We start from the raw sequence: 19816 nt of genomic DNA on the forward strand, positions 1-19816 counted from the left end.
TTGACTCCAGAGTCAAATTCAAACAAAATGAAGTTGCTTTACAGTCAATGTCCCTTCCTCATTTATTCTCCCGTACTCCAATAAAGAAGGAGAGCAAAAGGAGAGACTCATGAAGTCACAAAATTGTAATTATCTCTTGAATACCATGCTGAACTTGGATTATTTAACAGGACACTACTAAGTACATGTGCCTCCAGCTCCCTGACATTAATTTGAGTATTTCCCCATAATTTCACTGACTTGCCAGTGAAGCAGCTTCTTCTTGTAAGTTTTTTTGATAACCTCGCCTCTGCTTCTCAGTGTTCACTGTGGAGTCTGTCTTTCCTACGTACTCACCCTAAGAAACTGGAATAGGAAAGGAAAAAGGTAGAGCCTTAGAGTAAGGAAAACCCAGAGTCCTGTATGCAACACTTACCAAAGCACATTCCACAGAACACTAAGCCCACAGGGTACTTACGTGGATGTGATTTTTAAAAAAGACTTCCATGATTAAATATGAATGGAAAACAGCAGGCTACACAAAGTTAAACAACAGGCTCTTTACAGCAGGACATTCTGGTTCCACCAATGTACAATTAAGAATCTTTGAAAAGGAGACAGACTGTGCCATATTTCACAAATTCAACAGTGGACATGTCTTTTCACAGAGAATTCCCAAGACTGGACATCTGAGGAAGCTTCCTGGAACGTGCTGCTCCACTGCCCTACATCAGCACTGAGGCATGAGCATTTCCATGTGGGTCATTAATTATCAGGAAGGTTTCTTGTCTTTTGCCCACAATTATATCCTCAGTTGCCAGGAGCCTCCTTTGCCTGCACTGGGCAGAAAGACAAGGCCTGCAGCCATGTGGCCAGTGCTGGGCACGCTGATCAACACCTACTAGTCCTCAATATGCACGTTCAGATTGATTAAAGACACCCATGGTCCACAAAGTCCCATGGTGTCTGTTACTCGCATCAAATACAGAGAAGGCAATCCTTTTCCTATAAAGCCCTACAGAGAAAATGGCAGAAATCAATAACAAGGCAAAGAGAGAGTAATACAGACCGAATAGCTCATGTTCACTGGGTGGCTGCCATAGACAGGATGCTCAAGTAAAATCGTATCCCCATCCCTGGGCCCTCAATCTGAACCTCTGAGCAATTTAAGATGTCCTGGGACAATGATGCTGCAATCATGGATTTGCTGTCCGCTAAACTTCTCTCTCCTACATGGCTGAAGTCTACTCAGCATCTAGTTCACAAATGAACGTTGTGACGAGGGACAAGGGAGTCCGATCAAAAAGTGTGCTCCAGTAAACCCACCACTCATAGAAAATCAATTCTGAGGCCTTGCCCTGCCTAGAGAGGCACCATCTTCAAAGAGATACAAAAGTGGTGGCAGCATATGAAGACTAAAAGGTCAAGCTGCTTTATACAGGGCTTCAGAACAAGAAAAGCATTTCTGTCATCTGCTTTTTAACTGAGGGGCTCATTTCCCCTTCTGAGATCTGACTGTCCCAATAATTACACTTAATGGGTCCCCCAGTGGTTGACAAATCTCCCCAGAGGTAGACAGAGGATTCATTTCTTTACTCAATTTCATGCCAGGCACTGTATGAGGGGCTGGAAATACACTGATTAACAAGACATGCATGGACACTAACAAGGCCTCAAGGAGCTTCCCATGGCTGCCCCTAGTGTAAAATGCCAACGTGCAGGAGAAAATGGTCAAGGACAAGCCTGTCCTGCTCCCAGGGCTCCATCACCATGAGAGGTCATAGGAGCCAGAGGTGTTGGTGACTGTAGATGGGAGGGTGTTAGCATTTCCACTGGAGGGGAGCACAAGCAGCCCACCGTGACAGAAGAGCAAGCCAAGTCCCTCCTCGGTGCTCCAGCCAGTCCTGCCAAGGAGCAGGCCACGTGGGGCCACCTCCTAGGGGAGGCAAATTGACAGGCTAGAGACTGGGTGTCAAGGGGACACCTGGGAGGGACTAAGCACTCATAGACAGCACTGCTTGTTCTCCTCCTCAGCCCCTTTTCTTCCCTCAGTGCCCTGAACTGCAGTCACATCCAGAAAGTCAAGTTCAGTAGGCTGAAGGGTATGCAGAACTGCATTCAACTAAATGTGTTAAAAGAACCAAGATGAACCTACTAGAACATTTCAACAAAATAATTTACTTCACTGTTCACTCTTCCCACCTTTAAATATTTATTTAGATTCCTTAGAGCAAAGATTGGTTGAGGGACTCTCTGAAGGGGCCCCATGCCAATCCCTATTCTGGAATGTAATGAGACACAGCATGCCAAAATAGTCCTGCTATGGGAAAAGTAGAGAGCAACACTAACAAGAAATCCTTCAGCGCACTCTCTTCTCTTTACATATCCCTCTTGAGCTGCACTATGTATTCTTGTGACTCCAGTTACCATCCATAATATGACAATTCCCAAATCAACAAAATTATCTTTCGTGAGCTACTATGTCCAACTGCCTCCCAGACATCTTAGTAAGTCAAGTCCACAGCTGCATACACATCCCTCTCCATTTCCAGTCCCCTTCACTGTGTTTCCCACCTCAGTTCCTGGCCCTGTAATCTACCCAGTTACCTGATGGCAGAAACCCAGCATCTTTCCTGCCTCTTCCCTCTCTCTCGCCTCCCACATTTGATTAATCAGCAGATCCTCCTAAACATTTTTATACAGCTGGGTGTGGTGGCTCATGCTTGTAATCCCAGCACTTTGTGGGGCCAAGGCATGTGGACTGCTTGGGCCCAGGAGTTTGAGACCAGCCTGGGCAACATGGCGAAACACCATCTCTACAAAAAATACAAAAATTAGCTGGGCATGATGGTGCATGCCTATAGTCCCAGACACTGAAGAGGCAGAGGTAGGTGGATCACCTGAGCTCAGGGAGGTCAAGGCTGTGGTGAGCCGTGATGGCACCACTTGACTCCAACCTGGGCGACAAAATGAGACCTTGCCGCAAAAAAAAAAAAAAAAGTTTTCATACTACACCCAATCATTCATTCATTCAATGAATGCTTATCGAGTCTACTTATATGTGAAGCACTGTTCTAGGTGCCTTATCTTCATGGAATTTGTTGCTCTCAATCCCAGTGAAGCCACCAATATCTCTTGCCCATACTACAAGTAGCCTCCGAACTCACTGTCATGTAGTTCCTACTCTCCATTCTGCATCTAGAAAATTCTTCTGAAACACAAATATGACCACTGCTCTCACCTGCTCAAAACCCTTCAGTGGCATCCACTGCCCTCAAGAAGAAAGTGGCACTCCTGGCATGGCCTCCATGGCTCCTAAGACCACACCAGCCTCTCACCTGTCTGCTTTCTGGATTCTGGCTTCTTTCGCTTCCTTGAGGCCCTCCCTCCACTCAGTATTTACATGTGCTGCTTCCTCTCTTACAACCCTAAATTCCTTTGCCAATTTAGTCCTACTGATGAATTCAGTCCCTTGTACCTTATCTTAAACCTCATCCTAGGGAGACCTTCCCTGACCCCAAACCTGGTCAGATCCCACAGCACTCTGGACTTGGTAATTATCAAGACTTCCCTGAGTTGTTTTTTGTTTTTGTTTTTGTTTGTGTGTGTGTGTTTTAAAGTCTATCTCTTCCACCAGACTGTGAGCCAGGTAAGACAGGAGCATATGTGTCTTGCTCACTGGAATAAAATATCTGACCTGGGGCCTCAGCATAAGGAGAAGGAAAGCATTCTTACTGGGTCCACCTTGGGTGTTGGATACCCAGTGGGGAAATAGTGGGAGGAAGCCAAGGGCACTGCCTTTGAGAACAAAGTTGTCTTAGAGGGAAACACCAGTGAAAAGCCCTAAAACAGAACGGGATCATTATTACCGCTCTCCTTGGTCAAGTTAATCAATTAAGTCTTCTCCATTTAACAGGAACTTTGGCCGGGCGCGGTGGCTCAAGCCTGTAATCCCAGCACTTTGGGAGGCCGAGACGGGCGGATCACGAGGTCGGGAGATCGAGACCATCCTGGCTAACATGGTGAAACCCCGTCTCTACTAAAAAATACAAAAAACTAGCTGGGCGAGGTGGCGGGCGCCTGTAGTCCCAGCTACTGGGGAGGCTGAGGCAGGAGAATGGCGTAAACCCAGGAGGCGGAGCTTGCAGTGAGCTGAGATCCGGCCACTGCACTCCAGCCTGGGCGACAGAGCGAGACTCCGTCTCAAAAAAAAAAAAAAAAAAAAAAAAAAAAAAAAAAAAAAAAAAAAAAAAAACCAAAAACAGGAACTTTGAGAAGTCAGCACTGGGACTGTCCCTAGAATAACAAGAAATGCTAGAAACACGGCCACCCTCTAACAAGAAAGGAAAGGCACAGCTGACATTTCCTCTCATTTCCTGTTAGCGTCTTAGCTCCTTGTTGACCTGGGACAGGGTATCCTGAAAGTATTATCCTAGCTAGGTCATAACTCCAAAAAGAGTTTAGAGAATGTCAAGAGAAGTTCTGGGCTGCCTCCGGAATCACAGAAGTATGTGATTTAGAATCCACGATTAGATTGTGTCCCCATTTCAGAAGTGAGTTCTGGTCCTGGTTCTGCCATTAAGGCAACAGAGTGACCTTGAGAAGGTCATTTAACCTCTCTAGACCTCATTTCCTCTTCCATAAAAGGGAACATTTAATTAGATGATATTCTAGGTTTCTTCTAAGTAAAATTCTAGCATTCTAAAGCTCTCACAATAACACAATCCATTTAAAGGAGTTGAGGCAAAGGATATTCTTTTTTCTTTCCTCTTTCACTCGAACTTCTGACTCAGTTTCTTTGTTTCTTCTCTTTCTGTGTAGCCACCACTGTTTTTCCTTACCCCTATCATAAGAGGCTTAGAAAATTCTTTGGCAGACAGGACAATTTTAGAAATGGCCCTTTCTGAGTGCTCCATTATTGTGCCACTGAGAATCTGGTGCTCTCTTTTTACTCTTTCATTATATATTCATGCTGGACTTTAAAGGGAAAAAGACAAATATTCATAAAATTTTAACTTTTTTATATTCTCTTCCATTAATTTCTGGTCTTTCACTGTGGACTTCCATACACATGGTATTTCATCCTGGGTTTCCCAGAAAACAGAATTTGAGTCAAAGACTTGCATGTAGGTGCTTTATTGGGCATGTGATGCCAGGAAGTAGGAGTGAGGGACAAGAGAAATGAACCTAGGGAGAAGAAAGAGCCAGCAGAAGGATGTGCTATTGAGTCAGCCACTGCTAAGGAAGACTGGTGTTCAATGGCAGAGGTAATTCTTTGGAGTTTATGAAAACATTTCATAACTATCGACCCAGGGGACAAACGAAGGAAAAATCTATTCAACTCTCATGCCCTGATGATATAATATGTTAATCCCCTACACTGCCGGTTTGCAAATGTGTAAGTGAACGCCAAAAGGATCCACATGGGATGCCCATGCTGCTATGTCAGAGAAGTCCCAGAGCAGGAAGCGAGAGACATATGCCACAGGTGCAAGGCAAGTAACTTTCAGAATGCACAAGCCCAAGCCAGTCAAAGTGTTACAGCAATCATGGGAGTAACACGTGGGGTCAAGAGGATTTGAAGAGGAACACAAGAGGAGTCCCACACACAGACCTCTCATCACTGTGGAGTCTGGTTTCTAAAGCACAGCACTGTTCATATTTTCAGCTGGATAATTTGTGTGAGCTGTCCTGTACATTGCAAGACATTTAGCACCATATCTGGCCTCTACCCACTAGATGCCATTAGTACCCCTTCTCCCAGCCGTGACAACCAAAAATGTCTCTCAATATTACCAAATGTCCCCTGGGGGCCAAGTCACCCCCTGATAAGAACCACTGGTATAGAGATATTGTATATTCTACTTTTGTCACTCATCCAGTGTCCCCTAATTACTCTCTACTTTACACCATATCAAATGCAGCTCTAAAGTAGACCACAGAGGGGTATATTTACGTCTTATGCCTATAACTTAATTTTTAGGCTTCACCATGATACATTTGCATTTCACTTGGTGATAATTCCTTAATAATAAGGAATGATGAGATTTTAAATATTCTACTTGATTTGAGAAAGCTATGAACAGACTAAATATAGGATTAAAAAGTTAAATTACATTCCAGGGCTTAGTTGCTTAAATTAGGAGGAGTTTAAACGTTTCTTAAAAATGATGGAAATCTAGATCTCGTACGCAGGCAGGAATTCTTAGCATTTTTTGAGACAAGGATCTTTTTGAGGAAAAGAAAAAAAACCAGCCTTTCCTAAATTGTGCACATATGATATATACACAATTTCACAGTCAACTTCAGGACCTACACATACCCACCTAAGCCCATCTAAGGAATCCCAAGTGTATGTTTTTTTTTTTTTGAGACGGAGTCTCGCTCTGTCGCCCAGGCTGGAGTGCAGTGGCCGGATCTCAGCTCACTGCAAGCTCCGCCTCCCGGGTTCACGCCATTCTCCTGCCTCAGCCTCCCGAGTAGCTGGGACTATAGGCGCCCGCCACCTCGCCCGGCTAGTTTTTTGTATTTTTTGATTGCTGGTGAACGTTTGGGTTGTTCCCAGTTTTTAGCTATTATGAATAAATGCTATGAAGATTATTTTATGTGCCTTTGGCTTACATATATACACATTTGTGTTGAGAACCTACCTAAGACAGAATTATTGCCTTATACATTTTCAAGAATACTTAATTGTATAAATTATTGCATATGTGTATGTTCAGCATTCATAGATATTGCCAATCAGCTTTCAATAGTGGTTATATGTATTTACACTTTCACCAGCTATGCATGAGAGTCCCAGTTGTTCCATATCCTCCTCAAACTTGGTATTGTCAATCTTCTTCATTTTTGCCATTCTCATATGTGTTTACTGGGGTCTCACTATGATTTCAAATCTGATGTCCCTAATGAGTAATGAGATTGAAAAACTTTTCATGTTTATTGATAACTTGGATATTTTCTTTGATGAAGGGCCTGTTTACATTTTTGCCCATTTTTCTATTGAGCTGTTTTATTTTTATTGACAGAGGTTCCTTATACATTGTCAATATGAGTCTTTTATAGGGAAATGCATTACTAACATCATCTGGTACTCAGTGATTCGTTTTTTCATTCTTTTGAAAGATTTTTTTCTTTTTTTATTTGTATAAATTCATAGGATATGAGTACAATTTAACAACATTGATACATTGCACTGTGGTGAAGTCAAGGCCTTCAGTGTATCCATCACTGGAATAATGCACATTGTATCCACCAAGCAACCTGAAAGATTTTTAAAAATCAACAAACATTCTTAATTTTATTATATTTAATTAACTTTTTCCATTATGGTTAGTGCTTTATGTATGTAGTTTAAGAAATATTGGTGTATTCAAGATCATAAATATATTCCCCTAGGTATTCCCCAGAAGCTCTATTGTTTTACCTGTCACATTTAGATCAACAATTCATGTAGAACTTTTTATGAATGACGTGAAGTAGAGAATCAACATACATTTTTTTCCATAAACATATTTATTGAAAAGACCATCCTTTCTCCACTGCTCTACCATGTCATCTTTGTCATTATAGACTGAATGTTTGTGTGTCCCCCAAATTCACATGTTGAAGCTCTAACCCCAATATGATGGCAATTGGAGATGATGCCTTTGGAAGATAATTAGTGTTAAATGAGATCATGAGGATGGGGCCCTTGTCCAGTGGGATTAGTGCCCTTATGAGAAGAGACAGCAGAGAGCCTGCTCTCTCTCTCTCTCTCCCTTCACCACATGAGGACATAGTAATAAGGCAGTGATCTACACTCCAAGGAGACAGCCTTCACCAGACATTGACCCTGCTGGTACTCTGATCTTGATTTCCAGTCTCCAGAACTGTGAGAAAATAATTTTGGTTGTTTAAGCTACCCAGTCTATGGTATTTTATGTCAGCCTGAGCTGACTAATATATTTATCATGAGTCAAGTATCAATTTAGATTTGTTTCTGGACTCTTGTTGTAATTGTTTATACACATATCCTTGCATCATTGCCTACTATCATAATTATTCTGTCCTTACAATAAATCTTGATATCTAAGAGTATAAGTCTTCCAATTTTATTTTTTTCTTCAAGATTGAACTATTTTTGCTCCTGTGCATCTCCATATACATTTTAAAAACAACTTTTTAATTTCCACAAAATTTTATGCAGGATTTTTATCAGAATTAGATTTAAACATATAGAGCCAATTTGGGAGGAATCTTCCTCTTTACAATAGTTAGTCTCTAATCTATAAACATGGCATGTCCCTCTATTCATTTAGGTCTTCTTTAATTTCTCTCAGGAATGTTTATGATTCTCTGTGTAACAATCTTACACATATTTTGTGCGATTATTTTCCTAGGTATTTGATGTGTCTAATACTATTTTAAATTACATTTTAAGGTTCATTTTTGAAATTTTTATGGCTGGAATATAGAGATATAATTGATATGCAGATATTGACAGTGTTTAGAGACTTTGATAAATTGAGTCGTGAATTATAATAGTTAACCTGCAGATTGACTGTAGGGAGGTCTATACAAAATAGCATTTCTATCTTACAAATCTTGAGTTTCCTACTTCTTTTTATTTCCTTATTAAATAATTGTCTGTTAATACCAGTACAAAATTGAATATAAGTGGGAGATACTGGTCTTTCTTTTCTTTTTTCTTTTTTTTTTTTTTTTTTTTTCTGAGACAGAGTCTCGCTCTGTTGCCCAGGCTGGAGTACAATAGTGCAATCCCAGCTCACCACAACCTCCACTCACTGCAACCTCTGCCTCCTGGGTACCAGTAATTCTCCCACTTCATCCTCCCGAGTAGTTGGGATTACAGGAGCACACCACCACACCCTACTAATTTTTGTATTTTTAGTACAGACTGGGTTTTGCCCTGAAGGCTGGGCTGTTCTCGAACTTCTGTCATCAAGTGATCTGCCCGCCTCGGCCTCCTAAAGTACTAGTATTACAGGCAGGAACCACTGTGCCTGGCCAATAATGGTCATCTTAATCTCATTCTTGGTATCAAGAGGAAAGTTTTCAATACTTCACTATTAAGTATAATATTGGCTGTGGAGTGTTCTGTGGATACCTCTGGACAGATTAAGGAAGTTCCATTCTATTCCTCCTTTGCCAAAAGTTTTTTAAATCATTTATAGTGCTAAGTTTTATCAAAATTGCTGCTGCAGCTATTACTTTATTCTGTTAACGGTTTTACCTTAACAGAGGTTTTACTTTGTTAATTATATTGACTGATTTTTAAAATTTAAACCAACCTTGCATTCCTAGAAAAAAAATTCTAAATAGTCATATGTATTAACATTTTGTATATATTATTGGCTTTGGTTTGCTATAATTTTGCTCAGTATTTTTGCATCAATGTTCAGGATGAACAGAAGTTTTCCTTTTTTTTTTTTTTTTTTTTTTTTGAGACAGAGTCTCGCTGTCACACAGGCTGGAGTGCAGTGTTGTAATCTTGGCTTACTACAACCTCTACCTCCCAGGTTCAAGCAATTCTCATGCCTCAGCCTCCCAAGTAGCTGGGACTACAGGCATGTGCCACCATGCCCAGCTTATTTTTGTATTTTTAGTAGAGACAGGATTTTGCCATGTTGCCCAGGCCAGTCTCAAACTCCTGAGTTCAAGTGATCCCCCCACCTTGGCCTCCCAAAGTGCTAGGATTACAGGTGTGAGCCACCACACCCAGCCAGAAGTTTTCAATTTTAATGTAATAAAATTACATTAAATTATTGTTTCCCCTACTTACAATGACCTTGGCATGTAATGTGATCAATGTTATGCTGAGATCATAAAATAAGTCTAAGTATTTATTTCTTCTCCTATTCTCTGAAAAAGTTTCTCCAACTTCTTTTTTGTTGTTGTTGTTTTGGTTTTGTTGCTGTTGTTGTTGTTTTTCTTAAATGTTTCATAGAATTTACCATTGAAGCCATCTAGGTCTGGAATATTCTTTGTAGAAAAGATTCAATTATTTTATTTCTTCAATAGATTTGGACTACTCAAGTTTTCTATTTCTTCTGTCTGTTTTGGTAAGTTAAACTAATGTGATGTCTCTGTCAAAGAAACTCTGGGAATTATTCTAGTAATCACTATGCATAACATCAAAATGATTAGTTCTAATAGCATATGAACCTTTTTATTTACTCACATTTCATATTTTCTAGCACTTGGTGTCTTAAAAAATGTTAAATCTTATTATTTCATTCACTATTTGTTCAAAGTAAAAAGTAACAATCATTAAAAGTTGTCTCAAGCAGCATAAATCTTTCTTCAGACTTCTGGCTGCTATAACTATACATATACGCAGTTTGCTTTATATCTGTTCAATTAACAAGTACATATCAAAGCATATTAAAACATACCCCCTCAAATCATAAAATCAGGAGAGCAACTAACCATACAAGTCACAAAATAAGGATTTTATAAATATAGGGAAGTAACAGATCACCTAAGCTAACCACATCATTTTGCAGACAAGAAAACTAACGCTTAGAGAAACTACCTTATTCAAGATTACATGGCCAATAAATGGCAGAGCTGGCATTAGCAACCCAGGTCTCCTGGTTCTTGCTCTGGCAGTCTTCACCACATCATGCTACCACTCAAATTATACATTTCATCTGGCATTAAAAATGACAGAACACACTAAAATATGCCTTACACACTTTCAAGAACCCTTAACTATAAAGAGAACAATAAAGCAGGACCCACATCATAGTGGCTAACATTTTCAGGTTTCATTTTGGATCTTTTTTTATCACTTTGAATTTTAAATTACTATATTCTAGCCTATATTAAGTTTCAGGCACCATTTCCCCTCAGCTGTATAAATATAACAGTTATTGATTATCTGCCTATAGACTTTTTGCTACTCCACTTTAATTACCCTTGTAGTCCTACCATCCACCCTCCATATGCAACTAAAATTATATCATACATTCCAAAGTCAAACTACAATGATGTTTTGATCATATGCCAACAGTACTATTAAGTTCTTGGTAGTCACGGATGATGACATATATCTTTATTTCTAGCACAATGTAAAGAACATTCAGTATATACTTAACTGACTGAAATACTGGCATAGTGTTTTGGATAATCCAGTGGTTAAGGATATAGGCTAAGGAGACATAATGTATAGGTTCAAATATCAGCTCTGCCACTCAGTATCTGTGTAACCTCAGGCAAGTTGCTCAACTTTTCTGGGCCTCAGTTTTCTCATCTGTAAAACATGGTTAATAATAGCATCCACATAGAGTTGTGAAAATTAAATGACATAAATCTATTAGCACAATGCATAATACATGCTCAGAAACTATTAGCTATGATGAGATTATATCATTACATTATTAAGTACTCTTATTTCTGCCATTCATCATTAATTCCTCCTGTCCTTATCCTAAGTGATTGGGAAAACTGAGGGTTCAGTGAACTCTTTTTCTTTCTTTCTTTTTTTTTTGAGAATTGCAACTGGTTCATAAATAGTAAGTCATCCCAATCCCATTAACTCTAGGTAATTTTATTTAATAATCATATTTTTAAAGTTGGACAAATAAAGTCCAAAGCAATTTTGATTAAATCTTGTTTTCTCAATGGCTATTTGGAACACATCATCATATGCAAGCCCCAAGAATATTGAATAACAGATAAAATAAATAATAACCATAATGCAAACCACATTCTCATTCCCATTTCCCTGCAAGTACAACTCCATGTCGGAATTATAAAAGCCAAAAAGTAACATGCTTATTAACTGTGAGTTACTCAGCTATATACAGAGGTTAGCAGATCACGTGACTGTTTCCATATTCTCCGTTAAGCTAATGGTTCCTTAGAGCCCAGTTCTTATAACCCCTTAGGAATTTCAAGATTTGCCTGAAAAAATATATCATATTTCCCTGACTATAATAGAACTCAAATTTGGAAACTAACTGAAAAGCAAACCATCCTGGAGGACAGGAAATGGTCATTGTTTTCAAAGAAAGACAAGACATTTCTGCACACAGGAAATCAAGCTGGTTTTAGGGGATTGATCTTATCTTGCTCCACACAAACCTGTGTGGGCCATGTGGACATGCTCTTCCTTTTACTTCAAATGTGCGAACATGGTAAGAAATAAGAATAAGGGCACTTTTCATTTGAGGTAAAAGACACTTCATTGAAGACTGCCACATAAATGCATAAAGAGAAGTATATTCCCTCTTTTTTTCACATTTCATTTCATTTTAAAGTATTCAGAGATTTACAGGGATTCTGGACTTGGAATAGGCAAGTTGTAAGCCTCTGGGAAAACCTGTCAAAAGATTCAGATCTAAAATGTGGTTTTCTAGGTATACAGTGTTTTCTGCAGGAGGAAAGCTCTCACTAGAAAAAGTTGCTTCATTTCATTTTTCCTCGTGAACAAAAACAATCACACTGATAGTTTTATTAATTTAAAAAAAAATTATTGGGAGCAAAATGTTGTCATGGAGCAAACCCGAAACTAGAGGGGAAAAAGTCCTGGTTTGAGTCTCAACTGGGCCAGGGTCTACCCTGGCTACTTTGACCAGAAGTTGACAAGGTGGGGAGACCCAAACCTGCCCTACCACTGCAGAAAACTGATGGCCAGTCAATGCAGCCAAGCGCTATTACACTTGTAAAGCAGTGAAGACCATTATAAGGCCTTTGACAAAGATGTGTATCCAAAATCCCTTTTTAGTGCTTTAACTCAATCATCAAACTTGGAGGGGACCAAATTTAATGCTCAATTAAAATCAGAGAAGGCCAAGTATCTTAATGAAGACTCACTACAGCACAGTTCTTACAATCCATGCCTAAGCCCTTTACAGGCATGATCATCTTCGAATGAAGTCTCAAAGGGTTGAACCCATGCTAAAGTCTCTAACATGAGATGAATTACAGCCAAGTTACAGTTTAATTAACCTATCTTTCAAAATTCTCTCTGATATATTTTTTGCCACTTCAGATTATGTTCATGATGTGATTTTTTAAATTAGCAAAGGAGGTTTTTACATTTGTTCAAACTGAAAGAATAAAGACGTGTTTGCACAAAAAGAAAGTGTTGGTCAATACTTTTATTATTTTCTAATATTCTTATAACAGTTTTCTTCATGGCTTGCCTATATGGCAAAGCCTTATTCTGTTCATTTCCTAGAGTCTGCAAAAAAGTCTGTGATTATTATTTAAGGATCATGGATTCCCTTCACTGCATGGGGGCGGGGGATGGGGAAAGCAAAAGCAAAGCTATTATCCTGTGTTTATAACACATCTGTTACCATAGTAATGCCTGTGATGTCACAAACTATACCAAGGGCCAGAGGCTGTCTCTGTTGGGGGAAAGGCAGCACAGAGTTGGAAGATGAATGCACACATGTGCGGCCAGAGCAGGGTCAATGCTGTGGTAACCACCAAGACACGGGAGCTCCCCTTCTCCAGAGAAAAGGGTAGGTAGGGCCAGAAGAGCAATTCTCCAGGCCCAGAAGTAAGCTACACCCACAATTCTGTATGCAGCTGTGAGAAAGGAGAGTGGAAATCCAAGTGAATGCAGTATCACCGTGTTCCCAATCATGAGTATTCCACTGGGCCCACTGGCTGCCAAGACATGGATAGGATCCAGTGGTAAGCCTGCCCCAGCACATGAAACACATGCTTGGGAAACAGTGCCTGACTGGATGGAGCCCTCTGGTAACCCCAAAGAGAAGCATCTTGCCTCATGATGGCAAGAACTGTAAAATTTTACCCCTATGGGCCATCCACGTTTATAGAACCACAGATTCTCAGGGTTAGGGAAGAACTCATCGAGTATCCCCAAAAATGTAGACTTGAAAAAGTAACTTTTAGCAGGAAGAGAGTGTATGTCCTGTCATTGGGGTATCTGGAAGTAGTATATTAATAGGCATTATTATTCTGATACAATCTAGGGAAATTTTGTAAGAATATGCTAAAAGGCAATTTACATTAAAAAGAATTTTGGATTAGGAGTCAGAAGACCTCAGTACCAGTCTTGGCTCAAGTACTTAGAAGCCATGTGACCTTGAAAAAGCCATTTAACCCTATTTGAATTCAGCTCTTTAAATTCAATATCTAACATGCTATTTCCCAGAGTTATATGAAGCCCAAATTAAATAAAATAATCAATGTGAATAAATTTCATAAAGTCTAAAAAATTTAATAAAATAAAAGGCATTATTAGCATTTTCACATAGCCAGTTTACAGTAATTTGAACACTAACACAGGAATCCAAAGCATACATGTGATCCTCATCTTCCCTATATGGAGAGGTGAACTTGCATGATACAGTCAACGCTAAATTATTCAAGGGCTGATTATCAAGGGGCCTTTTGCTCCTAGCCACTGTACCCTTTATTTGTTTCCCCACAGGAATGCCGCATTAACCTACATACAGCTAGAAAACTGACAGCATATCTCAACTCAATTACCTTGAATCACAACTCTGGTAAAAGTTTCAGCAATGGAAGAGTTAAAATGATTCACTAGATGGAAGTTCTGGATAATTTGTTGACTTTAGCCACAGATAATTAAGAGTGATGGAATCCTCATTTCACTATCAAGGAAGCTGTGGTCAAGGTCAAACAGGTTGGGACTAATCCAGACAAAACATTAGTATTTTCTCAGTGAAATGCTTATATATGTGCAATAAGATTTGAGTATCAGTCATTCATTCATTTATTCAACAAATATTGTGACAGAGCTCACCAAACACCCTGAAAACTCACTATTTTCCTGCCTTTGTACTTCCTTTCTTGAAATATTACATAGTGCACCTCAGCAAAGTCCACAGTCTGACTCTTTGAAACTCTAGTCACCTTCCTGCTATCAGGAGGCTTTGGCTAATCTTACCCTAGCACAAGCAGCAAATTATGCCCCGGGCCAAACCCGGCCCACTGTCTTCTTTGTAAATAAAGCTTTATTGGAACACAGCCACACCCATTTCTTTCTATATTATCTATGGCTGCCTTTCTGCTACAACAGAAGAGCTCTGTAGTTGTGATAGAGACAGTATGGTCTAAAAAGTCTAAAATACTATCTGACCCTTTACAGAAAAGGTTTGCAGACCCCTGCCCTAGATAGTATGACTAAATCAAAATTCAACTTTACTATAAGTTCCTGCTTGGTAACTAAGAGAATAAGCTCCTTAAAAGTAGAGAATCTGTTTGTATCTTTGTCTTGTCATATAGAACCCTTGAGTAGGACAGAATCAAAGTTGAGAGCAGAGACAGAAAATTAAACATGTCCTTCCCTACATTTTATTTTCAACAGATGAGCGCCTTGGAATTCCATGGAAGACAGCACAAAACCAATAAAACCACTGGTGTTCAGTTACTCTGGCTTCTAATTCCTCAGAGTTCCTACATCTAAGACTTTCAAGGCTCAATTTTTGGCCTCTGTCCCTTCACATATTTATTTCCTGATCTGATGTGGAATTAGAGTTAAATAGGAGCTGTGTGCTTGAATTCCACGTGGCTGGCTCACCAGGAAACTCCAGGGCAGGTTTTTTGGCATGCCAAACTTATGTTAGCCTCAGCTATGCTAATTTCTAAAGCTGTTTGCTTTGCTCAAATAAATCTTAGAGATCAATTTGCATTTGGATGTACACCTTCTTATGCACAATTTATTTGCATGATAACTCTAGGGCAGAAAAAAAGAAAAAAGGTCTGGTTTTGTGTGGCAGGCACTATGCTAAGGGCTTTACATACATTTTCTTTTTGAGATGGAGTTTCACTCTTCTTGCCCAGGCTGGAATGCAATGGTGCGATCTTGGCTCACCGCAGCCTCCGCCTCCCAGGTTCAAGCGATTCTCCTACCTCAGCCTCCCTAGTAGCTGGGATTACAGGCATGTGCCATCACACCAGGCTAATTTTGTATTTTTAGTAGAAACGGGGTTTCTCCATGTTGGTCAGGCTGGTCTCGAACTCCTGATCTCAGGTGATCCACCCACCTTGGCCTCCCAAAGTGCTGGGATTACAGGCATGAGCCACCACGCCCAGCCTTACGTACATTTTCTTATCTCATCTCGACAACAACCACATGAGGTAGGGCTGGGATCCCCATTCTACAGATGAGAAAACTGAAGGGAAGAGAGCTTATATAACTTGTCCGCGTTCAAAGAGGTGGTATGTGACAAGGCCTAGATTTGAACCCAATCTGTCTAAATCTGAACCCCATGTGATTGTCACTTACTCATACTACCTTATTGATACCCTCATCATCATCTCCCCTCCCCTAAGCCACTGGGCATATATTCAAACATAAACTGTACATTTACAAAATCAGTTACCCTTTTTTTCCCACTTGGCCTATGTAAAATATGTCTTTGGTCCTTGGGAAATAAATATGGACCCCTCTATATCACAAAACAATCAACCAAAGAAGAATAGGGACATTAGTAAGGCAAACTTTATGTGATACACCAATTACATTAGTAATTAGTAGACAAATACAATTACAAGTGATTTTGACAGGTAAATGGATTTTAATGACATATCTAAGACCTCAATATGAAAGGACATTTTTTTTTTTTTTGAGATGGAGTCTCACTCTGTCACCCAGGCTGGAGTGCAGTGGCATGATCTCAGCTCACTGCAGCCTCCACCTCCTGGGCTCAAGCAATTCTCCTACATCAGCCTCACGAGTAGCTGGGATTACAGGTGCCCGCCAACACACCCGGTTAATTTTCACAGTTTTAGTAGAGACAGGGTTTCTCCACGTTGGCCAGGCTAGTCTTGAACTCCTGACCTCAGGTGGCCTTGGCCTCCCAAAGTGCTGGGATTACAGGCGTGAGCCACCATGCCAGGCTGAAGGGACATTTTTACTGGAAAATGTAGCAGACCAAGCAAAAGAATGTAGCAGGAACCATGAAGGAAAATGAGAGTAACACTTAGAATACAGTGCAAGTATATCTATAACATAAGCCGAGGAACTTGTATCTACAAATTTCTTCACTGTTTATGGACGCATAACCAAATACCTATCTTCCCTAATAAAAACACAAACATTAGCTTTAGTATGTTATAGTAAGTACTGCTGTTGAAACTCAGTTTTATCATTGTTCAATTCAACACACAGAAAAATAACCAGCATTACAACTAAACACTCTAGGATGATTCCAACATTTTATAGCGAGCCAGATACAATATTATTTAACTTCTCTGTGTGAAACATACCTATAGCCCAGCTTGCAATATCACATAACACTCAGCCCACTGCCATCTAGATCTAATACACTGCCATCTAATTTTCAGGAAATATAAAAGAATGAATTACATTCTCATACAAGTGAAAGATTTCCATTAAAAAAAGAAAAGAAAAAACTATCAGAGAGGTTTCCAGGAATTAGAACTCTGTGTGGAGAAGATACATAATCTTCAGGGGTGTCCAACATTTGAGCTTCCCTGGGCCACATTAGAAGAATAATTATCTTGTCTTGGGCCACACATAAAATACATTAACAATAACGATAGCTGATGAGATTAAAAAATTGTTTTAGGGCCCGGCATGGTGGCTCACACCTGTAATCCCAGCACTTCGGGAGGCCGAGGCAGGTGGATCACCTGAGGTCAGGAGTTCAAGACCAGCCTGGCCAACATGGTGAAACCCCGTATCTACTAAAAATATAAAAATTAGCCAGGCACAGTGGTGAGTGGCTGTAATCCCAGCTACTTGAGAGGCTGAGGAAGGAGAATCACTCGAACTCTGGAGGCAGAGGTTGCAGTGAGCCAAGATAGCGCCACTGCACTCCAGCCTGGGCGAGAAGAGTGAAACTCCATCTCGGGAAAAAAAAAAAAAATTAAATCTCAAAAAAAAACTTGTAATGTTTTAAGAAAGTTTACAAATTTGTGTTGGGCCACAGGTTGGACAAGCTTAATCTAGGTGATTTCTCTAGTAGATTTCGAGGAAGGCATGTAGAAGAACAAGCCTGCCACATGCCCTTTTATAAAACTATCCCTCCCCTCAGGAGACCCCAGAGGAGAGGCCGCCCTCCTTATGCACCACCCAGTTCAACCGTGGTTACTTTTTCTTTTTGTTGAGACGGAGTTGTGCTCTTGTTGCCCAGGTTGGAGTGCAGTGGCGCGATCTCGACCCACGGCAACCTCTGCCTCCCAGGTTCAAGCGATCCTTCCACCTCGGCCTCCGGAGTAGCTGGGATTACTAGCTAATCCCAAAATACTAATTTTTTGTATTTTTAATAGAGACAGGGTTTCATCATGTTGGCCAGGCTGGTCTCAAACTCCTGACCTCAGGTGATCCGCCCACCTTGGCCTCCCAAAGTGCAGGGATTACAGGCCAACCATGGTTACTTTTTTCTTACTAAACAGTCATTGTCTATATCTTATTTTTAAAAACCATTTTATGAGGCCGGGTGCGGTGGCTCAAGCCTGTAATCCCAGCACTTTGGGAGGCCGAGACGGGTGGATCACGAGGTCAGGAGATCGAGACCATCCTGGCTAACACGGTGAAACCCCGTCTCTACTAAAAAATACAAAAAACTAGCTGGGTGAGGTGGCAGGCGCCTGTAGTCCCAGCTACTCGGGAGGCTGAGGCAGGAGAATGGCGTGAACCCGGGAGGCGGAGCTTGCAGTGAGCTGAGATCCGGCCACTGCACTCCAGCCTGGGCGACAGAGCGAGACTCCGTCTCAAAAAAAAAAAAAAACAAAAAAAACAAAAAAAACCATTTTATGTTTTTTTCTCATTTTAAACAGATGACTTCAGAGAAGGAAAATAACATTGTTTTGTAGTCAGTGGTAGAAAAGGTTTATTGTCAGTTGAAAGTTTATAGCCTAAGTAGTAGTAGGTAAGGAAATTTTCCTAATATGACAATAATACTCCAAGTAATGCCGGTATCAACATTTCTTACCTATAAGGTCCCTAAGACAGCCTCTACCAAAGTTAACTTGAGCATTTAATAATTATTCATAAGATAGTTAAAACAACTTTCTATGAATTGTTATCACTGAAAACACCAGTAGTGACTTACCTGCTGGTGGCTTTATGAAAGGTGGTGGAATTAAAGGTACAATAATGGGCACATTGCCATGATCCTTTGACCCTGCAGGTGAGTCACTGAGTCCATTTCCAGTGGCAAGCCCTGAATAGCCTGTGCTTATATTGTATGGTGAAATAACACTGTCCTCGGGTAATTTTGGTTTTGGCAAAGAATTTTCTGCAAAAGAAAAAAATCATATTCAACATGACCAAAGAACATAATGCAGTAGACTTAAATTTTTCCTTTTCTCAAGTAAAATGGCCATGAACCAAAGAAATTTTTTCTTGCAAATCTTTAAACAATGTACTAGAACTCCAGTTCATCCAGGAACTTTTTAGTCTGGTTACCATAAATTTCCAACGGGTTCCTTTATAATTTGTTCCACTATGATAGCTAATATTCCAGTTGAATCATGGTGATAAATTTTAGCACTGTAAAATTCCATAGAAAATTGAGAAGTGGTGGCTGGGCGAGGTGGCTCACGCCTGTAATCCCAGTACTTTGGGAGGCCAAGGAGGATGGATCGCCTGAGGTCAGGAGTTCAAAATCAGCCTGGCCAACATGGTGAAACCCCGTCTCTACTAAAAATACAAAAAATTAGCCAGGCATGGTGATGTGTGCCTGTAGTCCCAGCTACTCGGGAGGCTAAGGTAAGAGAATCACTTGAATCTGGGAGGCAGAGGTTGCAGTGAGCTGAGATCATGCTACTGCACTCCAGACAGAGTGAGACTCCATCTCAAAAAACAAAAACAAAACAAAACAAAACTGAGAGGTGGCCAGGCACTATGGCTCAG

At 40.3% G+C, this 19816-nt stretch overlaps 1 protein-coding gene and 1 long non-coding RNA gene across 5 annotated transcripts in view; one reads left to right on the forward strand and one right to left on the reverse strand.

Moving 5' to 3' along the window:
* Positions 1-19816, reverse strand: part of SOB (sine oculis binding protein homolog) — a 173775-nt gene that overhangs the window by 138749 nt on the left and 15210 nt on the right. For all 4 annotated transcript variants that reach the window (XM_011736392.2, XM_024791916.2, XM_071096663.1 and 1 more), the window contains exon 3: positions 19014-19199. In XM_011736392.2, the coding sequence (XP_011734694.1) occupies positions 19014-19199 (186 nt within the window). The remainder of the gene's footprint in view (positions 1-19013; positions 19200-19816) is intronic.
* LOC105478757 (uncharacterized) lies at positions 13352-15433 on the forward strand. The gene is made up of 3 exons (XR_985425.3): positions 13352-13460; positions 14399-14614; positions 15299-15433. It is a non-coding gene; the product is annotated as an uncharacterized lncRNA (long non-coding RNA).

The sequence above is a fragment of the Macaca nemestrina genome, chromosome 5 (assembly GCF_043159975.1).
Source record: "Macaca nemestrina isolate mMacNem1 chromosome 5, mMacNem.hap1, whole genome shotgun sequence".
Classification (NCBI taxonomy): Eukaryota; Metazoa; Chordata; class Mammalia; order Primates; family Cercopithecidae; genus Macaca; species Macaca nemestrina.